General features: G+C 42.1%; 1 protein-coding gene across 1 annotated transcript in view; it reads right to left on the bottom strand.

The window, feature by feature from the left end:
* Chchd3 (coiled-coil-helix-coiled-coil-helix domain containing 3) overlaps window positions 1–18986 on the bottom strand; it is a 243877-nt gene that overhangs the window by 49828 nt on the left and 175063 nt on the right. The window contains exon 6 of the mRNA XM_034519731.2: window positions 3796–3866. Within this exon, the coding sequence (XP_034375622.1) occupies window positions 3796–3866 (71 nt within the window). The remainder of the gene's footprint in view (window positions 1–3795; window positions 3867–18986) is intronic.

Raw genomic sequence — 18986 nt, 5'->3', positions numbered from 1 at the left:
CTCCTCACAAACGTGTAGAACACAACAGGGGTGGGTCACATCAGAGTTTCTAGGAATGAATGCCATTTAGATGAAGTAGAAAACAGAAGCCCCACTAATTCTAACATGCCCAAATGGTTTACTGTCCAAACTCTTAACTTGCAGGCTGAGAGCATGAGCTAGTATTTTAACTGGCTCTGGAATGTCTTGGTAGGAGGAGCTGACATCAAGGTATTAGTTAGTCATCTGCTATCTTAGATAATTTTTACTTTCTTTCCTCTTTGGGCGACTTGATGCAAGCCCCATCTAGGAATATAAGATTGCACTTAAAATGGCAATTTAAAAAGTATACATCTCCTGCAGCCAACCAAGGTACATCCTAATCAATCATCTTCCAACAAATAGAATTAACTAAAGACTGAAGAGCCTTCTGTGTTTGCTGCTTAAGTAAGATTGCTGAGTTCAGGTTCAAGATGGTCAGACAGCTTCAAAGAAAAGCTCACAGGTGCTACACCGGTATACAGAGAGGAAGCAGGCAGAATCACCGGGCCAGACAAGATAGTGGTTATGCACCAAAATATAGTACACGGCTTTGAACAGAGCAGAGGGTCATGACATTTTGAGGTGGTCAATCTTCCAAGGAGACATGGGACTCTTCTAAGCAATTGTTATTCTTTGAAGCTAGGAAGATCCTATTACAGTCACAGTGCAAATCAAAATAGGGCACTGAGATGCTTGGCCCAGCAGGCAGTAGCTAGAAAACAACACCACGGGTATGTTAAGAGCTTCTCTCTAAAATATGAATCCTAAAGCCCCTTCAAAGTGTGAATGAAGCCTGAACATTTGTTGGCACTGGAGTTGGGAAAATGGTAGTCTGAGGGAACATTCCACAGACTTCTCTCACTGCCCTAGGGATGGAGAATTCACAAGTCTCAAGAGGACTAAGCCAAAGTCAGTTATGATTCATTGCTGGGAAAGGGTAATAAATAAACAGCCAGAGAAGGAGATGCATAGGCAGCCTGGAGAGATCCAAACGCAGAGCTGATGCTGAGATACCTGGTTACACGTGACCATCTGCTCACACTGCTAAGCAGGAGAGCACATCCTAGTGTACAGACTTCCTGAGGTCTCATGGGTCAGTGTTTAGTTTATCACCCTGATATCATATGAGCCGAGGAGTTCACCATAATAACAATATCCACAAGAGAGGTTCCAAAGTTTTAGAGGTTATCGCTCAAGGAGCCTGATGCAAATCTGGACCAGTCAGTGGCAAAGGCAAAGCCTAACTCGCCAGTTAGTCCAGATCAAACTGGATTATACAAATAATACATCAAAATGTAAAAGAATGATGCTGTTGGGGTTCTTCTCATAACAGTTTATCCTCCAGGCCCTTTTCTTGTAGAAGTCATGGAAACACTCATGTGGTCCATGGGCTCTCCTAATTTCCAGCAGTCAGTGCAGACCTCATGGCAGGATGGCTTAGTGGGCACTTCAAGAACCATTTTCTCATCACAAACCAGACATTTCCTCTAGAAGAATCAACCTATCAGCTTTCTAACCTGCTACATTCACAACCATGGTTCTTTTGCCCGTTCCAGCCAAGGAATGAAGGATTCATCTGTATCATCCTTACCTTCTAACTTATATGCTAAAACCCTAATGCCTACTATGCCAAAGTATGACTGCACTTAGGCTCACTGAAGGGTAACTAAGGGGTGGATGTGGTGGCCATCTTTAATCCTAGCATGTACTTAGGAGAGAGGCAGGCAGATCTACAAAGCTTGATCCAGTTGTTTTTTTTTTTTTTTAAGGTAATTAATGTAGGATAAATAAGAATGGGCTCAAATCTAGTCTGACTATTGTCCTTATATATTTTTAAAAGATTAGAAGATACTTACAAAGTGAAGGCACATGACAAAGTGGCCTTCTGCAGGCCATGAAAGCCTTAGAAAACTCTCACCCTGAACACTGGGTGAGGGCCTTCACTCTCTAGTACTCTGCAGACCTGGAGCTTAATCCATTAGTCAGTTATTAATTTATACCCAATCTTAATAGTTTGCACCAATCTGCTTTTACCTGCTGAGAACGCCCACCTGAGACTTTTGATTCTTGTTTCTTACATGTTCAGCCAAGCCTCACACGCACATCAGATGTCTATTCCTACAAAGTACTGAAGTCAGGGCACTCTAGGGCTCAACCCATTTCCATTTACTCCTTAGTAAATGAAGACCCAATGTCAGTCTGGCAGCTGTTGACCTATGACCTCTGCAGCTCTATCTTGTGCTAATCTCTTGAGCCATTGATCTTCACTAAAGTTGTCACCCACTAACAAAACAGGAATATTTTCCTTCTGGACATCTTCCTCTTCCACCTACTCAATATCTTTCTCTAGTCAAAGACAAATGCCATGTTTTTTATGAAGATTCATTGATCACTCTAGTCTACATTGTTTCTAACTTGAATTTTAGTTATTTTTATAATGATTATCTTATAATAAAGAAATATTCAGGATGCCAAGTCCAAAGTTTTCAAAGTATGAAAACAAAAGGTTTTTGGAATGTTATTCCACCAGGAGAAAAAGATAAACTACTACAATATCAAAACCCGTGGTAAGTACAGTACTATTTTTCAATGTTAGTTCAACATTCAACTTTTTATCTGAATTTTTTGTTTGGAAATAGCATCTTATATATCCCAGGTCGACCTGGTTTAATGTGGTGCCAGGGATAAAACCAAGGGCCTTGTCCTCTTGAACATCCCTAGCCCTTTCTCATCTAGAATGAGACCTGTGGCACATACCTACGACCACAGCACTTGTGTGGTGGGAGACAAAAGAATCAAAGGCCTGCTATAATACCAGGTCTGAGCCCTGCCTGGGCCACACAAGACTCTGTCTTCAAAGATAAATGGCATTGACTAATGGGTAGAACTTGACTCACTGTTGGAGATCTCCTCTATTCCCTAGTCTTTGTTTTGTTTGCTAAGGAAGATAGAAAGTTTAAATTTACTTAAATACACCTCAAACCATGATTAAAAAAACTTACTTTAATCAATATTAAGTAACACAAATATCCATTACCACATAAATGGCATTGAAACAGAAACTAATAATTCTACCTTAAGGTTTAATCATTTTATTAAATGCTTATAAACATGTGTAAGGAAGGAGGTCAGAGCTCAAGGTAATTTCTTAACTAAATCTGTCACAACACCTTTTTTCCTTCACTAATTTGTACACGTGCTACTAAAAGGGGTTACATAATAGAGTCCTTTATATACTCAATAAAATATCTTCTTACCTAATATGAGAACTGGAGGTAAAAAGAACAGAGAAGGCTATGGGTCATGGCCACTTTGATCCATCAATTACAGAATATTCATTTAGATATCACAAGGATGAATAGATGTAGCAATTTAACAGCACCTTCATAATCAAGGGTAAGGTAAAGTCTATGATTTAAATGTGTTCAAGGGACTTGTGAAGACATAAAAATAGTTTAAATACAAGATATCCAAATTTGGACCTGCCCATCATTTTACTACAAGTGATTGTTCCCCTTGTTTCAATTAATAGAGGTAGCAATTAGAACATTCTATGCCATCTACAACTTCAATTGAAAACTCTCTTACCCTTTATTTTCGACTTAGTTCATAAAATAGATTGAGAAGCAACAATCTTTCACCATATGTTCCAGTAAAGCAGATAACATAGGCTGTATCTTGACCACCCCCTAACACTTCCAAGTATTCCCCAGCAGAAAGCCACACAACCCAGCTTTCATCTCGGCTCACAGGCCAGGGCAGGGTGAAACTCACTTGAACTTGGCCTCCACCTCTTCAGCAGCTTTCTGATACTCCTCAGTGGTGACTTTGTAGAACTCTGAGCTCTGTGGACAAAGGTGACACATTTTCACTATGCTAGAAGACAAATGTTCTGAAGACCTACAATTTAAAAAAAATTGAAGCAACCTTGTTGTAGGCACACCAGAAGTGGAGGAATTTGAGGCTTAAACGGCACAGTACTTAAACACTTGGAAGGCCACTAACTTAAATGGCAGCACTGACACTGATACATGTATATAATTACATGACAGATGTTCACACTATTGATTCATAATGAAGAATTCTAAGATTACTACGTCTGCCTTTTTGTTCATGTTGATTATTACAAATGTTGAGATTCTCAGATCACCTCCTGAGAAAACTGCTAACCTATTTTTGAAGGCTGGCTAGGCACTACCTTACTTGGTTTACTAAGGCTGTAAAATCAAAAGATTCTTAAGCTCCAAGAACAAAATTCACACACATTCACAGTGATGCAAACGCAGTATTTACTTTGCAAAAAATTTTGTTTTCAGTATGGATCTTAGTCAAGCATGATGGTACATACCTTTAATCTCAACACTCGAGGCGGCAGAGGCAGAGGCAGAGGCAGAGGCAGAGGCAGAGGCAGAGGCAGAGGCAGAGGCAGAGGCAGAGGCAGAGGCAGAGGCAGAGGCAGAGGCAGAGGCAGAGGCAGAGGCAGAGGCAGAGGCAGAGGCAGAGGCAGAGGCAGAGGCAGAGGCAGAGGCAGAGGCAGAGGCAGAGGCAGAGGCAGAGGCAGAGGCAGAGGCAGAGGCAGAGGCAGAGGCAGAGGCAGAGGCAGAGGCAGAGGCAGAGGCAGAGGCAGAGGCAGAGGCAGAGGCAGAGGCAGAGGCAGAGGCAGAGGCAGAGGCAGAGGCAGAGGCAGAGGCAGAGGCAGAGGCAGAGGCAGAGGCAGAGGCAGAGGCAGAGGCAGAGGCAGAGGCAGAGGCAGAGGCAGAGGCAGAGGCAGAGGCAGAGGCAGAGGCAGAGGCAGAGGCAGAGGCAGAGGCAGAGGCAGAGGCAGAGGCAGAGGCAGAGGCAGAGGCAGAGGCAGAGGCAGGGCAGAGGCAGAGGCAGAGGCAGAGGCAGAGGCAGAGGCAGAGGCAGAGGCAGAGGCAGAGGCAGAGGCAGAGGCAGAGGCAGAGGCAGAGGCAGAGGCAGAGGCAGAGGCAGAGGCAGAGGCAGAGGCAGAGGCAGAGGCAGAGGCAGAGGCAGAGGCAGAGGCAGAGGCAGAGGCAGAGGCAGAGGCAGAGGCAGAGGCAGAGGCAGAGGCAGAGGCAGAGGCAGAGGCAGAGGCAGAGGCAGAGGCAGAGGCAGAGGCAGAGGCAGAGGCAGAGGCAGAGGCAGAGGCAGAGGCAGAGGCAGAGGCAGGTTAGTTCCAGGCAAGCCTGGTCTGCATGGCAAGTTCCAGATCTTGTTTGGAGGTAGGGGTGGGGGAATCTTTAATAGAATAACAACAGCAAAAGGAAGTGTTCTATCACTTTCACATGACTAGAAGAATCTCAACATTTGTAACACTCAGCATGAACAAAAAGGCAGACGTAGTAATCTTAGCAAGAAAGGCTGCACCATATATGATATGAACTCATGAACAACGTAAGCCAAGCTGCAGTGGCAATCCAATGCTTTTCCCAGGACATCAGGACTAAAAGTTTCCCATTCTGTCTAGCTGCTAGCTGCTCTGAAAGCAGTGTACTAGAGGGGTCAGCCCAAATGACTCATGAGCTCTCAGACTCAATGAAATACCGTGCAAAGCCCTGGGCAGTGCAGAAGGCTGCGACACAATGCAGGGCTCTATTGTGTGCCCTCACTCTCCAATCACTCGGGCTTCACAACCACAGCTTGGGTAGTTTATTTTTTAATAAATCATTGTTGGTTGGTAAGAAAATGAAAATGAAAGCCTCCTCACACCAGTGACCTCTTTGCATTTAACAATCCGGGTTGTCCAATGACAGTCACATCCAGGCTTCTAAGATGCAGATAAAATCAATAGGTATGTGATTAGACAGCAGACTGGGGTGGCTGGAGCCACGGACAGGTCACCATTTGAGATGATGAATGGCTCTCTATCAACCGCCAGTCCCCTATGATGCTAACATTTACTATAATCTTATTTGGACTACGATTTATCTTTCTTGCACCTGATCAATAAAGATGAACAGAACAGTTGTAAGGATCGATTGTAATTTTTTATCATTTTCAAGCACAAAAGTGCATTTCTGACATGAAGACAGTATCCTAAGTGCACTGCCTCTGCAGCTTAAAAGTACAATCTGAGTGATCAGCCACACTCTATATGAGGAGAGGTGTTAATTCATCAGTAGGTCTAAAGCTATCAAAAAGCCATTTGTCTTCTCGGATATTGTAGGTTAGCCGCACCTCTCCATATGCTTCACTTAAAAGGTTTCCTTGTGTTCTTCTTCACTGTTTGACTTACGCTTTTCCTGAGAGATTTTTAACAAAGAGGTAGCAACAAAAGCAGCCACCAGTTTCCCGCTAATAGCATCTGAATACTGTTCCTAGCTGTCAAATGGTCTTATGTCACTGATACTGGTGACACAGTAACATCTGGATTAATATGTTCCTTTATGGTGAATAATAAAACTGTAACATCTGGACAGAACTGAGCTGAGAGTTCTGGTTTTATGTCTAGCCTGTGAACTGGAGTCAGTCTTTTAACCTTCCTCAACCTCTTCAGTATTTGTAACCTGTAAACTATAGACAATAATTAGCACTCCTTACATCTAAACACGCTGTTGAAGAAATCAATGTTGAGAGAGCTGTGAAACCTGGTGTTTTGTAGAGTAAGAAAAAAATCTGCATAAAACAATGGGGCAGGCAGGGACAGGGAGGACTAACGTGTAACTCCACTTTGGACACAAATCTTAAATAATCAAAAGTAATAAAGTATTCTAATGAGAATAACGCACAAAAGTGAGAACTTTGCTGCAGTATAAATCAGTGGACTGCCTCCCCTCCCTGTGATGAGGAAGGCAGGGAGAATGATGCTGGGTACAAAGTCCATGGTGAGAAACACAGAGCAGCTGTGCCACAGCTGCCTCCAGGCTTCCCAGAGAATTCTCACTGCAAAGCTGTAGGTCTTGTTGGCTCTACACTTCCACCTCAGTGACCAGTTGCCCGTACTGCATAAATCTTTCTAATGATAAAAAATACCAAGAAGGCAACACTGCATAAACACTTAAGTATATTTGAGATATATAGGCAGTATTTAATTAATTAAAATATTTACTTATTCAATTAACACTAGATCTTCATTATCACAATAATGTTCACTCTGAGAAATTAGACCCTTGAGAAATTTTCAATCTACTATCAGAGAAAACCAATTATAATGGAAGGCACAGTGGACACTGCTTCTAAAGTGCAGAAGACATACTTTGGCCTCAAAAAGATATCAAGAATATCCACCATCCATTCAAAACCCAAACCCAAATCCTCAATATTTGCTATGGGAGAAAGAATGAATACTGGGTGTTCTGCTAGAAATGCATACAGCAGAGAAAAGGAACTAAGTACATATGGAGAAAAGTTGAAGCTATGCTGTAGAATATAATTTATGTGGTTTGGAAAAATAAAAAATAAATTGCTGATCATCTTTAGTTAGAAGCAATATTGTGCTGGTAGTAAGAAAGGCAAGATGCCACAAAAGGGGGACACAAAGGTGTGCTGCCCAAAGCTCTGTTCTGTTCCTTAAAATGAGATCAGAGTATGTAGCTAGACTTGTTTGTATTTTACACATATACAAAAACTGCATTGTTTTCTACCCACAAAAGGGCTAATTAAGAATAAATGGTATAATTTGCTAGAACATAAACACATGTTTGAGGAAGGGGTATAGGTTGAGTGGAATTTTAATATATTCTTACAAATTAAGCCACTACATATACTTATTAAACAAATGTGGTTTTCCATTTATTTGTTTATTTACTTATTTTACTGAAAAATTAGAGTCAGATAAAGGGCAGAAAATAGCAGGACCTCACATCTCACTCAGGGCATGAGTACAACTTTTACAATGACACAGCACTTGTAACTAGTGGTTGTAGTAGCAGATATTAACTAAACCATAAGGTGTGTGTGTGTGTGTGTGTGTGTGTGTGTGTGTGTGTGTGTGTGTGTGTGTACACATGCAGAGCTATGCACCTGTCGAGGCTCAGAGGTGGATAGTGAGGATTTTCTCCAACACTCTATCATTTTATAGAGCACTGGGCTTGGCCTTTTATGTGGGTGCTGAGGGTCCAAACTATGCTCGCAGGACAACACTTTACTAATTGGGCTGTATCCCCAGTCCCTGAACTAGCATTTCCCCAGGTGTGCTCCTTTTCTGTTCTAAAACTAACCTTGGACCCCATAGTCATTGTCACAGCTGAGTTTCCTCTAACCTGTGACAGTAACTTTGGCTTTGCTTGTCTGCTATAAGCTTGGCATTCCTGAAGGGCAGTGGTTAGATATTTTGTATATACCCGATGGTAGGGATTGTCTGATGTTTCCTCCTGACTGGGCTGAACCCAAGATGGGAAACAGTCCCAAAGAACCAACCTGCTCTTCTTTGTTTGCTAAAAGTCAGAGGGCCTTTCTACTGGTGTTGGCCTGGAACACTGAATTAAGAAGTGTCTGCAGGGCATTTCCACAGCAAAGTTACTGTGTGCCCTTTTGTAATTCATCACTTGCTCAAAGCCTGGAGGTACATCTCTTTCTGTATGCATTGACAGGTCTAGTCTGCGACCATGACTAGTGTATTCGGCTAATGCATGTAGTTTTTAAATGACATTATTGCATCTCTACATCCCAGTGGTATGATAAGCTTCAATTCACTTTTTTAAATTCAATAGTAGAAAACATGCAGATTAGAAAAAGACTTTTAAAAGAATAATCTTCAAAGAGCAGGCAGCTATTCTCGAGAAACAACAGCTTGCCCGCAGGGTGATTATGAAATATAAAATGAAGGTAAAAAGAGGAGGGAAAGGAAGATAGCTAAGGGTGAGAGAGAGACAAACCTACATCAGGAAATCCAATGGCCTCTGCTCCTTCAGCTACTGGTAACCAGTCTGCTAGACTGCATTGCACTGGTGGAACCTCCCTCCTGTTACCCGAATATCTGCCTAGCTGGAAAGAGCTGACCATGGCGGGGGGGGGGGGGGGGGGGGTAAAGGTGGAGGGTGGGGCAGACTGGATCCTGTAAGGAGTAGAAAGTGGGAATGGGGTGGATGGAGAGTTTCAGATGTTTCCCCCAGGGAACTATAGGTACAAGATTTTAGGAAGGAACCCCAACTATTTTCCTATTATCCCAGGATTCCCCGGACAAATAAATGGCTTGCTGCTTCAGAGTCACTGGTGGAGCACAGGGAGCTGTAACCTGAATCATAGGGTTTGGGTAAGTGTCTTAAATTACTTTTCTATTTCCATGATAAAACATCATGTCCAAGGAAACTTATAAAACAAAGTTACTTAATTCGGCACTCATGGTTCCAGAAGGTAGTAGAGTTTATGATCGTGAGGGCAGTGAGCATGAGCATACAGGCAGACACGGTGCTGGAGCAGCAGTGCAGAGTTTAAACTAGTTAACCACAAACATGAGGCTGAGAGGGGCGTTAATACAAATATGAACTGGGAATGCCATGCCATGGGCTTTGGACCCTCAGAGCCAGCCCTCAATGACACCTCTCCTTCCTAGATACCAACAGGGAACCAAGCCTCTAACTGTATGAGCCTACAGAGGCCATTCTCATCCCGACCACTGCAGTGAGGAAGCCACAACAGTCCCTACAACTGTAAGCTACTGGGTTGCTACAACAATGAAACAGTGAAAGATCACCAGCATTCTTGAAGAATGATGGCAAATCATCCTTAATTCAGCAGGCATCTTTACAAAGGTATTCCAAGTCGGCCTTTTTACTGATAATGTCTGCCAGATGACTGGTTGAACCCCAGACTACTCCAAGAATTCCAGCTTCTCACACTGCCTAGCAGCAAGACACTGTTCTCACCCAAGTACAGCAGTTCTGAGAACATCTGCTCTTGGTGTTTGTGTCCTGAGAAAGCACTACAATGCACTTGATACCATCTTACTGTACAGGTTGTTCATATTCTAATGCCACTGTTGCCCTCTAAAGTCAAATTCCTTTGATAAACCTGAAAATCTGAAACAGAACAAACCTACATGGACTGTTTTTACCCAATCATGTCACAATGTTGAAATCTGACTAAAATAAATAATATCTATATTCCTTGTTTCTAAAGGAGGTATGTGTATATTCTCTCAAATGTTGCTGATACACCAAGTGTTCATTTTTACTGAAGAATCCAGGAAGATTCAAGAAAGAACCACAAGCCTTTTTATGGTAAAGCTGGAAGATACAGAGAAGGTCAGCATGCCCTCTGACAAAGATGCTCAAAGCACCCTTTATCACCATCAAAATATGTTATATGCATTTATAAAAACTTCATAATGAAACTCATCACTTCTTATATGTTAATAAAAACAAATGCGAAGATTAAATAGGTTTTTTAGAAAGAACTAAAAATAAACGGTGCTCATGACCTTGCAAGGTGGTCTTTTGATGGAAACCACTGCTCTGTGAAAAGGAAGCCCAGTCCTGTGAGCACCATGAGCCTCCAGCTAAGGACACCTCGATACAAATACACTCCATGGAGTCTCCTGCCCTACAGCCACAAGAAAATTCTTGACATGATTTGCCTGCTTGTGGCATGGATTTGTGTCAAGGAAATGTGATGTAAAATCATGTATTAAATGTTTGATTCACTAATTTGTTTCTAGATAAAATTATTTGATACAAAAATATTTACTAATACAAGCATAAATGTTTCCCACCAAGATATATTTTTTTTGAGAAAGTAGAGTCCATAAATTCAAACTAGAAGGATATTATCATTGAGATGTTTTAGTACCATCAAAACCCAGATATAGTAGCCCTGTCTGTCTTTATCAGGAAAAACGTGTTCCTCTAAGGTGAACTATCTCCAAAACAACAATGTAAGTCTTTATATTAGGGACATGCTTCTGTCACGTGTCCCAGCGGAGAAGAGATCATTGGAACACTGGGCATTTTTATTTTCAATATTAAAACATTTTTCCAACCAAGGCACTGGGGACCAATTACTAGAAACCAAGCAGCAAACTGAGTGGGACTCTACTGTACATCTTTAAAAAACATGCTTCATTTTAAAGCATGAACATTTCCCACCAACAGTTCTTAGCAATGCAGCATGGTGGGTGAGAAGGACCTTAAGGTCAGACCCCAAACCCCAGTTGCTAGAGAACAGAAAAAATAACTTAACATCACCAAGTTCATCACATCTGTAAAACAGGGACCATATGACAATTACTCAGAAAGATGGTTTAAAGAGAAAATAAGAATTTATGAAAAATACTCTCTAAGTTACTCAAGACAAAGTCAGCCCCAATCAGAATACTATAAAGGACAAAAATCTTTTCTAGCAAAGCACGAACCAAGCCAAGGAGGCTTACACTCCTCTGCCACACCATAAGGTGACAGAGAAGTCTGATGACAAGACCTGGGCAGTGCTAGGAATGTGGGTATCTATGTTACTAAATAGGCCAGGAAAAAAAGCAAGCCTACTATGATTACCCATGCTGTAGTGACAGGCCTCACAAGGCTGTAGGCAGGACTGTGGTTTCAAAGTGATTGAGACCTTGCCTCAAAACGCATATACACTCATATATAAACACACATACTCACTCTACCCTAAAACTTCTCAGCTTATCACCAAATAAAATACAAATAACTCATTAAACAGCCAAGTACTTTAATTTGTTAATTTTTATCGTGCAGTGCAGTATGAATACCTAAGCAGCGCTGTCCAGCATGATCCCATAGACCTTTTATTTTGAAGCCTCTTTACAAGCAAAGCAAAATCACATGGAATGGTCTATTTAAAAATGCCAGTTTAAAGAAAGTTCACCAATACTTTGAAAATGCAACTGCTCTATTTTTAAAGTAATACTTTCTTATGGGCTTAGAACTAATATCCAAATGTTAAAGAATGAGAAGTTGGCAATGCTAAAAAAATGATTACAAAGTTGATGCCTGACGAGTATTATGTTTTTTATCAAATATAATAAAAAGTAAGGAATTACATTGAATTTTAAATATTTTTATTTTATATGTATGAGTCTTTTGCCTGCACGTATGTCTATGAACCACATTCATGCCTAGTACCCACAGAGGCTAATAATGGGAGTTGGAAACCCTGGAACAGAAGTTATGACAGCTGTGGGTCACCAGGAAGGGTACCGGGAATTGAACTCAGATCCTGTAGAAGAGCATCTAGTGCTCTAAACCACTGAGCATCTCTCCAGACCCTACCTTGAATTTTAAATATAAAATCAGGTAGCATCTTTTAATTTAAAAGTAATTTGTTAACTTTATGTGTGTACGTGTATGTAGGCATGTGCACATAAATACAGGTGTCAGCAAAGACAAGTGTGTATTGGATAACCTGGAACTAGAGTTATAGGCATTTTGTGAGGTTCTTGAAGTGGTACTAGGAACCCAATTCAAGTCTTTTGCAACAACATTAGACCTTCTTAATTACCAAATCATCTGTCCAGCACCTAAAACTTCTGTTTAAAAGTGTGTGTGTGTGTGTGTGTGTGTGTGTGTGTGTGTGTGTGTTCTAAGGCATCAAATCCCTTTGGAACTTCAGTCTTTGTGATGCCCCACATGGGAGCTGGGATCTGATGTGAACTCTGGTTCTCATACGTGAAGAACAAGTGCTCTTCTGAATCATTTATTTAGCTGAGATCAAATCCCATTAAGGTAGCTGGTGCTCTACCTAACCTGTTCCTCCAGAGCTCCCTGCTATGCTGTATAATGGGCACCATTCTCTCTTCTTTTCTGATTCCCCTGCCTCTGGGATTCCAGTAGGAATAGTTAGAATCTATGTCCCCACAGCTATTGTCTGGATTGGGTTAGTGACTCATGTGGCCATGCCAAGATGCTAGTTCAAACCAGAGTAGAATAAAAGCCATCTAGTAGACAATGTCCTAGCCACATGAAACCTCAGTGGACTCTGCAGGAAAGAGCCCAGCTGAGACCAACCAGCCCGAGAGGGTTGGAGAATCAAAGGTGAATACATGGTGGTAATTTTAAGCAGTGTTTGGGTAGTTGGTTATACTGAAAAGTTACCAATTCATGCTCTTTCTCTGCGCTCTCATGAGGAACACAGCACTGAACCAACAGTATGGTTCCCTAGACCCTAAGAGCACCCTGTAAGGGTCTGAGTATGAAACATTCCCACAGGCTCCTGCTTTCGATGTTCATTCCTTAGCTAGTGTTGCTATTTAGGGAAGCTGGGAACCGGTAGGAGAGGACCTAGTTGACAGAAGCATCTCACTAAAGGGTAGGCAAAGTGGAATCTTCAGGCTTCTTTGGAAAGTCAGTTATGTCAAATAATGTTTTGCTGGGACATACAGATAAAAGGATGTTTTACTAAAGCAGACACATAAAAGAATGTTTTCCTTGAAGCAGACATAGGTGAAAGGATGTTTTGCTATAGCAAATGCATGAAAGAATGTGTGATGTTTAGAAGTGATATGAATATGGCCCCACCCACAGACAGCTCCAACATTGCTTTGCTTTCCTCCACCTCTCTATTCTCCACTGGAGACACGCATGTATTGGTTCGCCTTACATTCTGTTGCTGAGCTTAGCATGTGGTGACGTCATAAAGAGAAACTCTCCAAAGAACTTTTCCTGAAGTTCCTGTGGCTTCTTGCTGCTTCTGGGGACTCCAGCTGATTACCAGAGTCTCACAACTTCTGGATCAAACTGCTGCTGCTGATTCATGAGTGGTGACTGCTGTTGGACTGGACTGTTGCTGCTGATTGGTGTTGGTGTTTTACTAGAAGACTGGACTGCTGAGAACAAAGATTGGAATATTCCCAAAGAGCAATTTCTAAAAAGGTGTCTCCTTTCCACTGTGTCTGGTGGGTGGTGGGCTAGAGGGTGTTGTGAAGATATGTGCTTACAGCCAGGTTCTGAAGGTTATATCCAGATCCCTAGCTCTGTCGTCACTCTGGTTTTGCTCTGTCGTGATGTTAACAGCTCTGACACCATGCTCTCTCCACTATGGATTTCCTTACCATGCTTTCCTTACTCTGACAGGCTGAAAGCCCAAACTGTGAGTCAAGATAAACCTTTCCTACCTTGAGGTGATCTGTTACAGGGATTGGCCACAGGGATACAAAAGGAACAAATACATACATTGCATTCTTTTTACATTAAGAGCACTGAACAAAACACATGACACACAATACTGAAACAATATCACAAGGATATCATCAAATCTAAATTGTACTTCAATTTTTACTCTCATTCAAAACACAGTAAGACAGAAACAGGTCTAATGAAAATAAAATGTGATGCCAAAGACTGCACCTACCAGGTCCCTACAATGCCTCAAAACCAGTTAAGACTGTGTTCAATTCCAGTAACAGCACAGTCGAGAGTTGACGAGGCAAACAACAGCTTAAAGCAAGCAAGGTGTTTGATTTCCCATGTAATATGGAGTCTGGATACTGGAAACTGAGGGCTACTGTACTGGTCTAAGTATATATCAGTTAACTAGGACTTTGCCCCTCTCTATTCCTAGCCTTGATAGCCTCCTTTGACATTTAGATTTTTCAGGGCCAGAAGATGGTTACTGTGCTTGGGTTTTTTGCCCTTGTTATCAGGAAGAAGGGGGCAGGGGAAAGGAGGGAAGTGGAGGCCTCTTTCAGAAATTTCCACTTAGACAGTTTTGGCCAAGATTATAAACCATGCACCATCTTAGCTGGAAAGAGGCTCAGACATAGAGGATTTTTTTTGTTGTTGTTGTTCTCTTACTTCTAGAGTGAAGAGAAGAGGAACCTGTAATGGGTTTCACTAAGCCAATCTATCAAACCTGCCAAAGAGCTCAGGTGACTCTACAAAGCAGTGGGCTGATTTTACATGTGGTCATTTATGTTCCCTTCCAATCTCTCTTAAAATACTAGGTGGTGGTGGCAGCAGGGGAATGGGGGTGTTTACCCACCTGATACCCAGGAAGGAAAAGAGAACCAAGCACAGCGGTCATGCATCAAGCTCCTCTGTACTGGCTGACACGTGAGTGTCTGAGTGTGTGATACACTCCACTCCGCCATTTCAGATGCTCCACTTTGACATGCATGTTCACATACACATGGAGACACACACTACTCTTGAAACAGTCTTGAAATGATCATATCGATCTTTACATGAAATTAGAAGGGACCCAGGGCACATGCAGCTTCCTTGCACAGCTTTCTTACCTCTGCTTCCACTCTGTAAGCACTGTGATCCACCCGTGGCACACAAGAAATGAACACAGCCAAAAGCTCAGAGCAAACACTGGCTGGTTAGCTCTTGATGTTACACTTGCAAAGTGCTTCACGTTATGTAACACACCATGGCCAAGGTATAACTGATCCTGGTGGCCTGGGCCTACGTTCCAAGGAACAGCTCTGCTTCTTCCTGTCTGCTCATGGACTGTCAGTTCAAAGCAAGGGACAACAGGAATTAGTCCAGGTGTGCAATGACTGGGTTGAAGGTGTGGCTCTCCTCTTTTTGAACTAATCTTCAACTACCCCTAACCACAAGTCTCTTCTGGCCTACAACTCCTTAGATACAAGTATCACGTGAATGGCTAGCCAATTCAAACAAAGGTCTGAGTGTCCAAACAGCAGGGGCAGTTAAAAACATGCCTGCTGTTGAGAAACTGCTACAATGCTCCCAGGAACCACACATCAGTCAGATGCTAGGTATGAATCCCCAAGACAAAATCAGCACTTCAGAAGAACCCAATTTAAAGCTGTGTTAACCACAGCCCAGGCATAACTCTAGGCACGAAGCCCTGGCTACTGTATTGGTTATGCTTTTCAAAACTGAGACAATATCTAATGGAGCAACTTAAGGAGATAAAGGAAACAGATCTCAGCTGTCTGTTGGCTACAGCTTACCTTAACCTTGCAATACTTTATCTGTCAGTTACGTCCCATGTCCAAAAGGTTCCACAATCTACCAGAAGAATGCTGCCAGCTGGGGACCCAAGTATTCAAACACCTGAGCTGGTGAGGGGCTAGTGGCAGGTATCTACTGCAGATTTCATGATTTATCTCTTCATAGAATTTCACAGAAACAAGGGGTTAACTTTGCAGAACCAGTACATCTTTACTACAGGAATTTTGAAAGCTATATATATTAAGGAATCATGAATGGTCCAGTTATCTAAAGGTTTTTTTCCCTTTCCCCTGAGACAGCCATTAGTAAGTACAAAGCCTCTTGCAGTATGCCTCATACTCTGTAGGCTGGCAGAAGAATGGTGGAAGGAATTTGCAGTTCTTCACAAAGTAATGGGCCCAGAATCATAAAGAACCTCCTTATGGGCCTTTGAAACCATCAGCTTTGATTCCCCACGGTCTCCTGAGAATTTCCTTTATCCTCTACCTCCTCTTGTACCATTGCTCAGGACACAACTATCCATGGGACACAGAAAATAGACACTCAACAATGTGCTAACAGCTGACATGGCTTCAAACTCTCGGTGTATCTATCAGATACAGTATTTTGTTTCTAAAAGGTGCCCTGGAATGGGCTGGGATGTGTAAACTTTCATATTAAAATGAGGTGTGATCCTATCGGAAGTACTATGCAGTCCAGTCATTGGCAGATAGCCTGGTTTTCTTGTCATGGACAGAGGGCCTCAACTATACCACCATTCCTCCACCAATGCCTGGATCCCTAGACAATATAGAGAGCCTGAATTTCCACTAGATTATCACTGTAACCCTGTGCCCACCTGAAAAATGAGAAAACCTCAATTGCCCTTTGTCCTGTACATGCATGAAGCTCAGGAGCTAGGCATCTATTCTCAGTACTAGTAGGTTTCTGTTAATAGGATTTGTGAATACCTGAAGTATGTCCTCATTGTTTTCAGTCCTATTCAGTTCAAATCTGTACCACTGGTGATCAGCTACTAAGGACTGACTCGGCACTTTCTACTGGTTTCAGAATCTTATTATATCCTACAGTGAAGACAAATGAAGGTTCCCTCTGTAGGGCAAACTTACCAGTGTTCTACTACAACTCTTTCCTCCTTCAATCATCCTGATTTCAAGCTGGCAGTGACATCACCCAAACTAAACTTCTAAGCTTCCCTGTACCAGGTAGGACTGTCAGGTGGGACTTGCAGCCTAGCTGCTTTTAAAAGGAACTGGTCTCAACTGGCAGAAAACCTGCTCAGATCTTCTCTCTTCTCCCAAACCCACTTCTTCAGTTTGCAATATAGACTTGAGGGTTAGTGCCTCAACAGCCATCTTGGCCTACAAACTTTTCAAGGGAAGTGTACCGGAGAGCAGGAGTAGACATGCAGGTCCAGAGCTCTCGGGACACTGAGGCTACAGTCGGCCTGTAGATGCCTCAAATTTAGAATTTTATTAAATAAATGAAAAATACACCTTCTTCCCCCCTGATTGAAACTATTCTACTTTTATGAAATGCGAAGTCAAACTAATCAAGGCCAGACTTTCTTTAAGCTCCAAGATGTTTGCTTTTCATACACCCCATGGGTAGCCTCAATAAAACATGTGAAGACACTCATGAAGTACCTTTCTCCTGGCAGCAACTTCACTTGCATTCATCACTCCACGGTCATCTCCTGCCTGTCTCCTGTCCCAGCAAAGACCAGGGAGAATTAATAAAGAAAATTACAGCTGTGTTTAAATCTACCTTTCAATTTTACAAGCTTTAAAAAAACCACATTTCATGAAAGTCTCCCTGTCCCTGGGTACCTTGGCAAAATTAATAAACTGCTTTTGTAATTACCCTCTGAGTCTATCTTTACTGTTATTCACAGAAGAAACGGAAATATTCGGGCTTTTTCTAGTACTTCTAACTTTATTCCAGGAGCTTTAGAAACTCTGCTAATTAGAGCCTCCTGTTTTGTTTTCCTTGAATTACATTTTCTAATTAAAGCAGTAATCCTAGGTTCACTGACAGCCTTGGAACCACACAAGGATAACCTCAGCCAAATTACCCTATATCTCAGTTTCTTCATCTGGGGAAACAGACACCTGCAACAAAAAAGGTTCATCTGCCACTGTGCAGGCTGGTCTAATGCCTACTTGACACAAGCTAGACTTATCGGACTGGAGGGAACCTCAATGGAGAAAATGCTTCCATAAGATTCCCTAAGATATTTTCTTAATTATTGATGGCGGAGTGCCTGCCCATTGTTGTTGGGGCCACCCCTGGTCTGGTGATCCTGGGTTTTATAAGAAAGCAGCCTGAGCAAGCCAAGGGAAGCAAACCAGTAAGCAGCACCCCTCCATGGCTTCTGCATCAGGTTCCTGCCCTGTTTGAGTTCCTGTCCTGACTTTCTGGATGGGGAACAGTGCTGTGGAGGTGTAAGACAAATAAGTGCTTTCCTCCAACTTGCTCTTTAGTCACAGTGCTTCATAGCAGCAACAGAAACCTTAACTAGGACAGTCACCTATGTTTTCTTCTGTGGAACCTATGGTTCTATAAGCACTGAAAGTCTGTGCCAGACATAATGCCAGGAATTTGGCATACTATGGTGATGTGGCCCCATTTTCATAGAGTTTATGGCAAAATGTGGGAGAGAGACATAAATTTAAATATCCAATAAGTAAATATATAATTAGTTAAGCACTGTCAGTCTACGTGGCAGTGGTTTGTTGAAGGAATATCCGAAGCCCTGTATGTCTCTGGTGTGTAACCCTTCATACTTAGTTCCTGGCTCAGCTATAGTTTTATTTTTTTATTTTCTAGCACAACAATTCAAGGAGTACCTCTGAGTTCTCGTCTCTTAGAAAACTTTGTTCTGACCTCTTCAGCAGTAAGAGATCTACTAGTCTTGTGAAATGAGGACTAAGAGGAAAGAAAACAGATGCTATAAAATAGTTTGAATAATACTAGAATAGTGTGTGAAACACACACACACACACAGAGGCAAATGAGTAGACTGAGATTCTAAAGCAACAGCTGTGACCCTTTGAGGATAAAGTTTTCGTCTTAGTAGCTACCTATACCTATAACAAAGGCTCAGTATGAGCCTACTAATTTAAAAAGACAAATCATAATGCA

Source organism: Arvicanthis niloticus, chromosome 15 (genome assembly GCF_011762505.2).
Source record: "Arvicanthis niloticus isolate mArvNil1 chromosome 15, mArvNil1.pat.X, whole genome shotgun sequence".
In the NCBI taxonomy this organism is placed as follows: Eukaryota; Metazoa; Chordata; class Mammalia; order Rodentia; family Muridae; genus Arvicanthis; species Arvicanthis niloticus.
The sequence above is the reverse complement of the archived record's forward strand: the minus strand, read 5'-3'. Positions and strand labels throughout refer to the sequence as shown.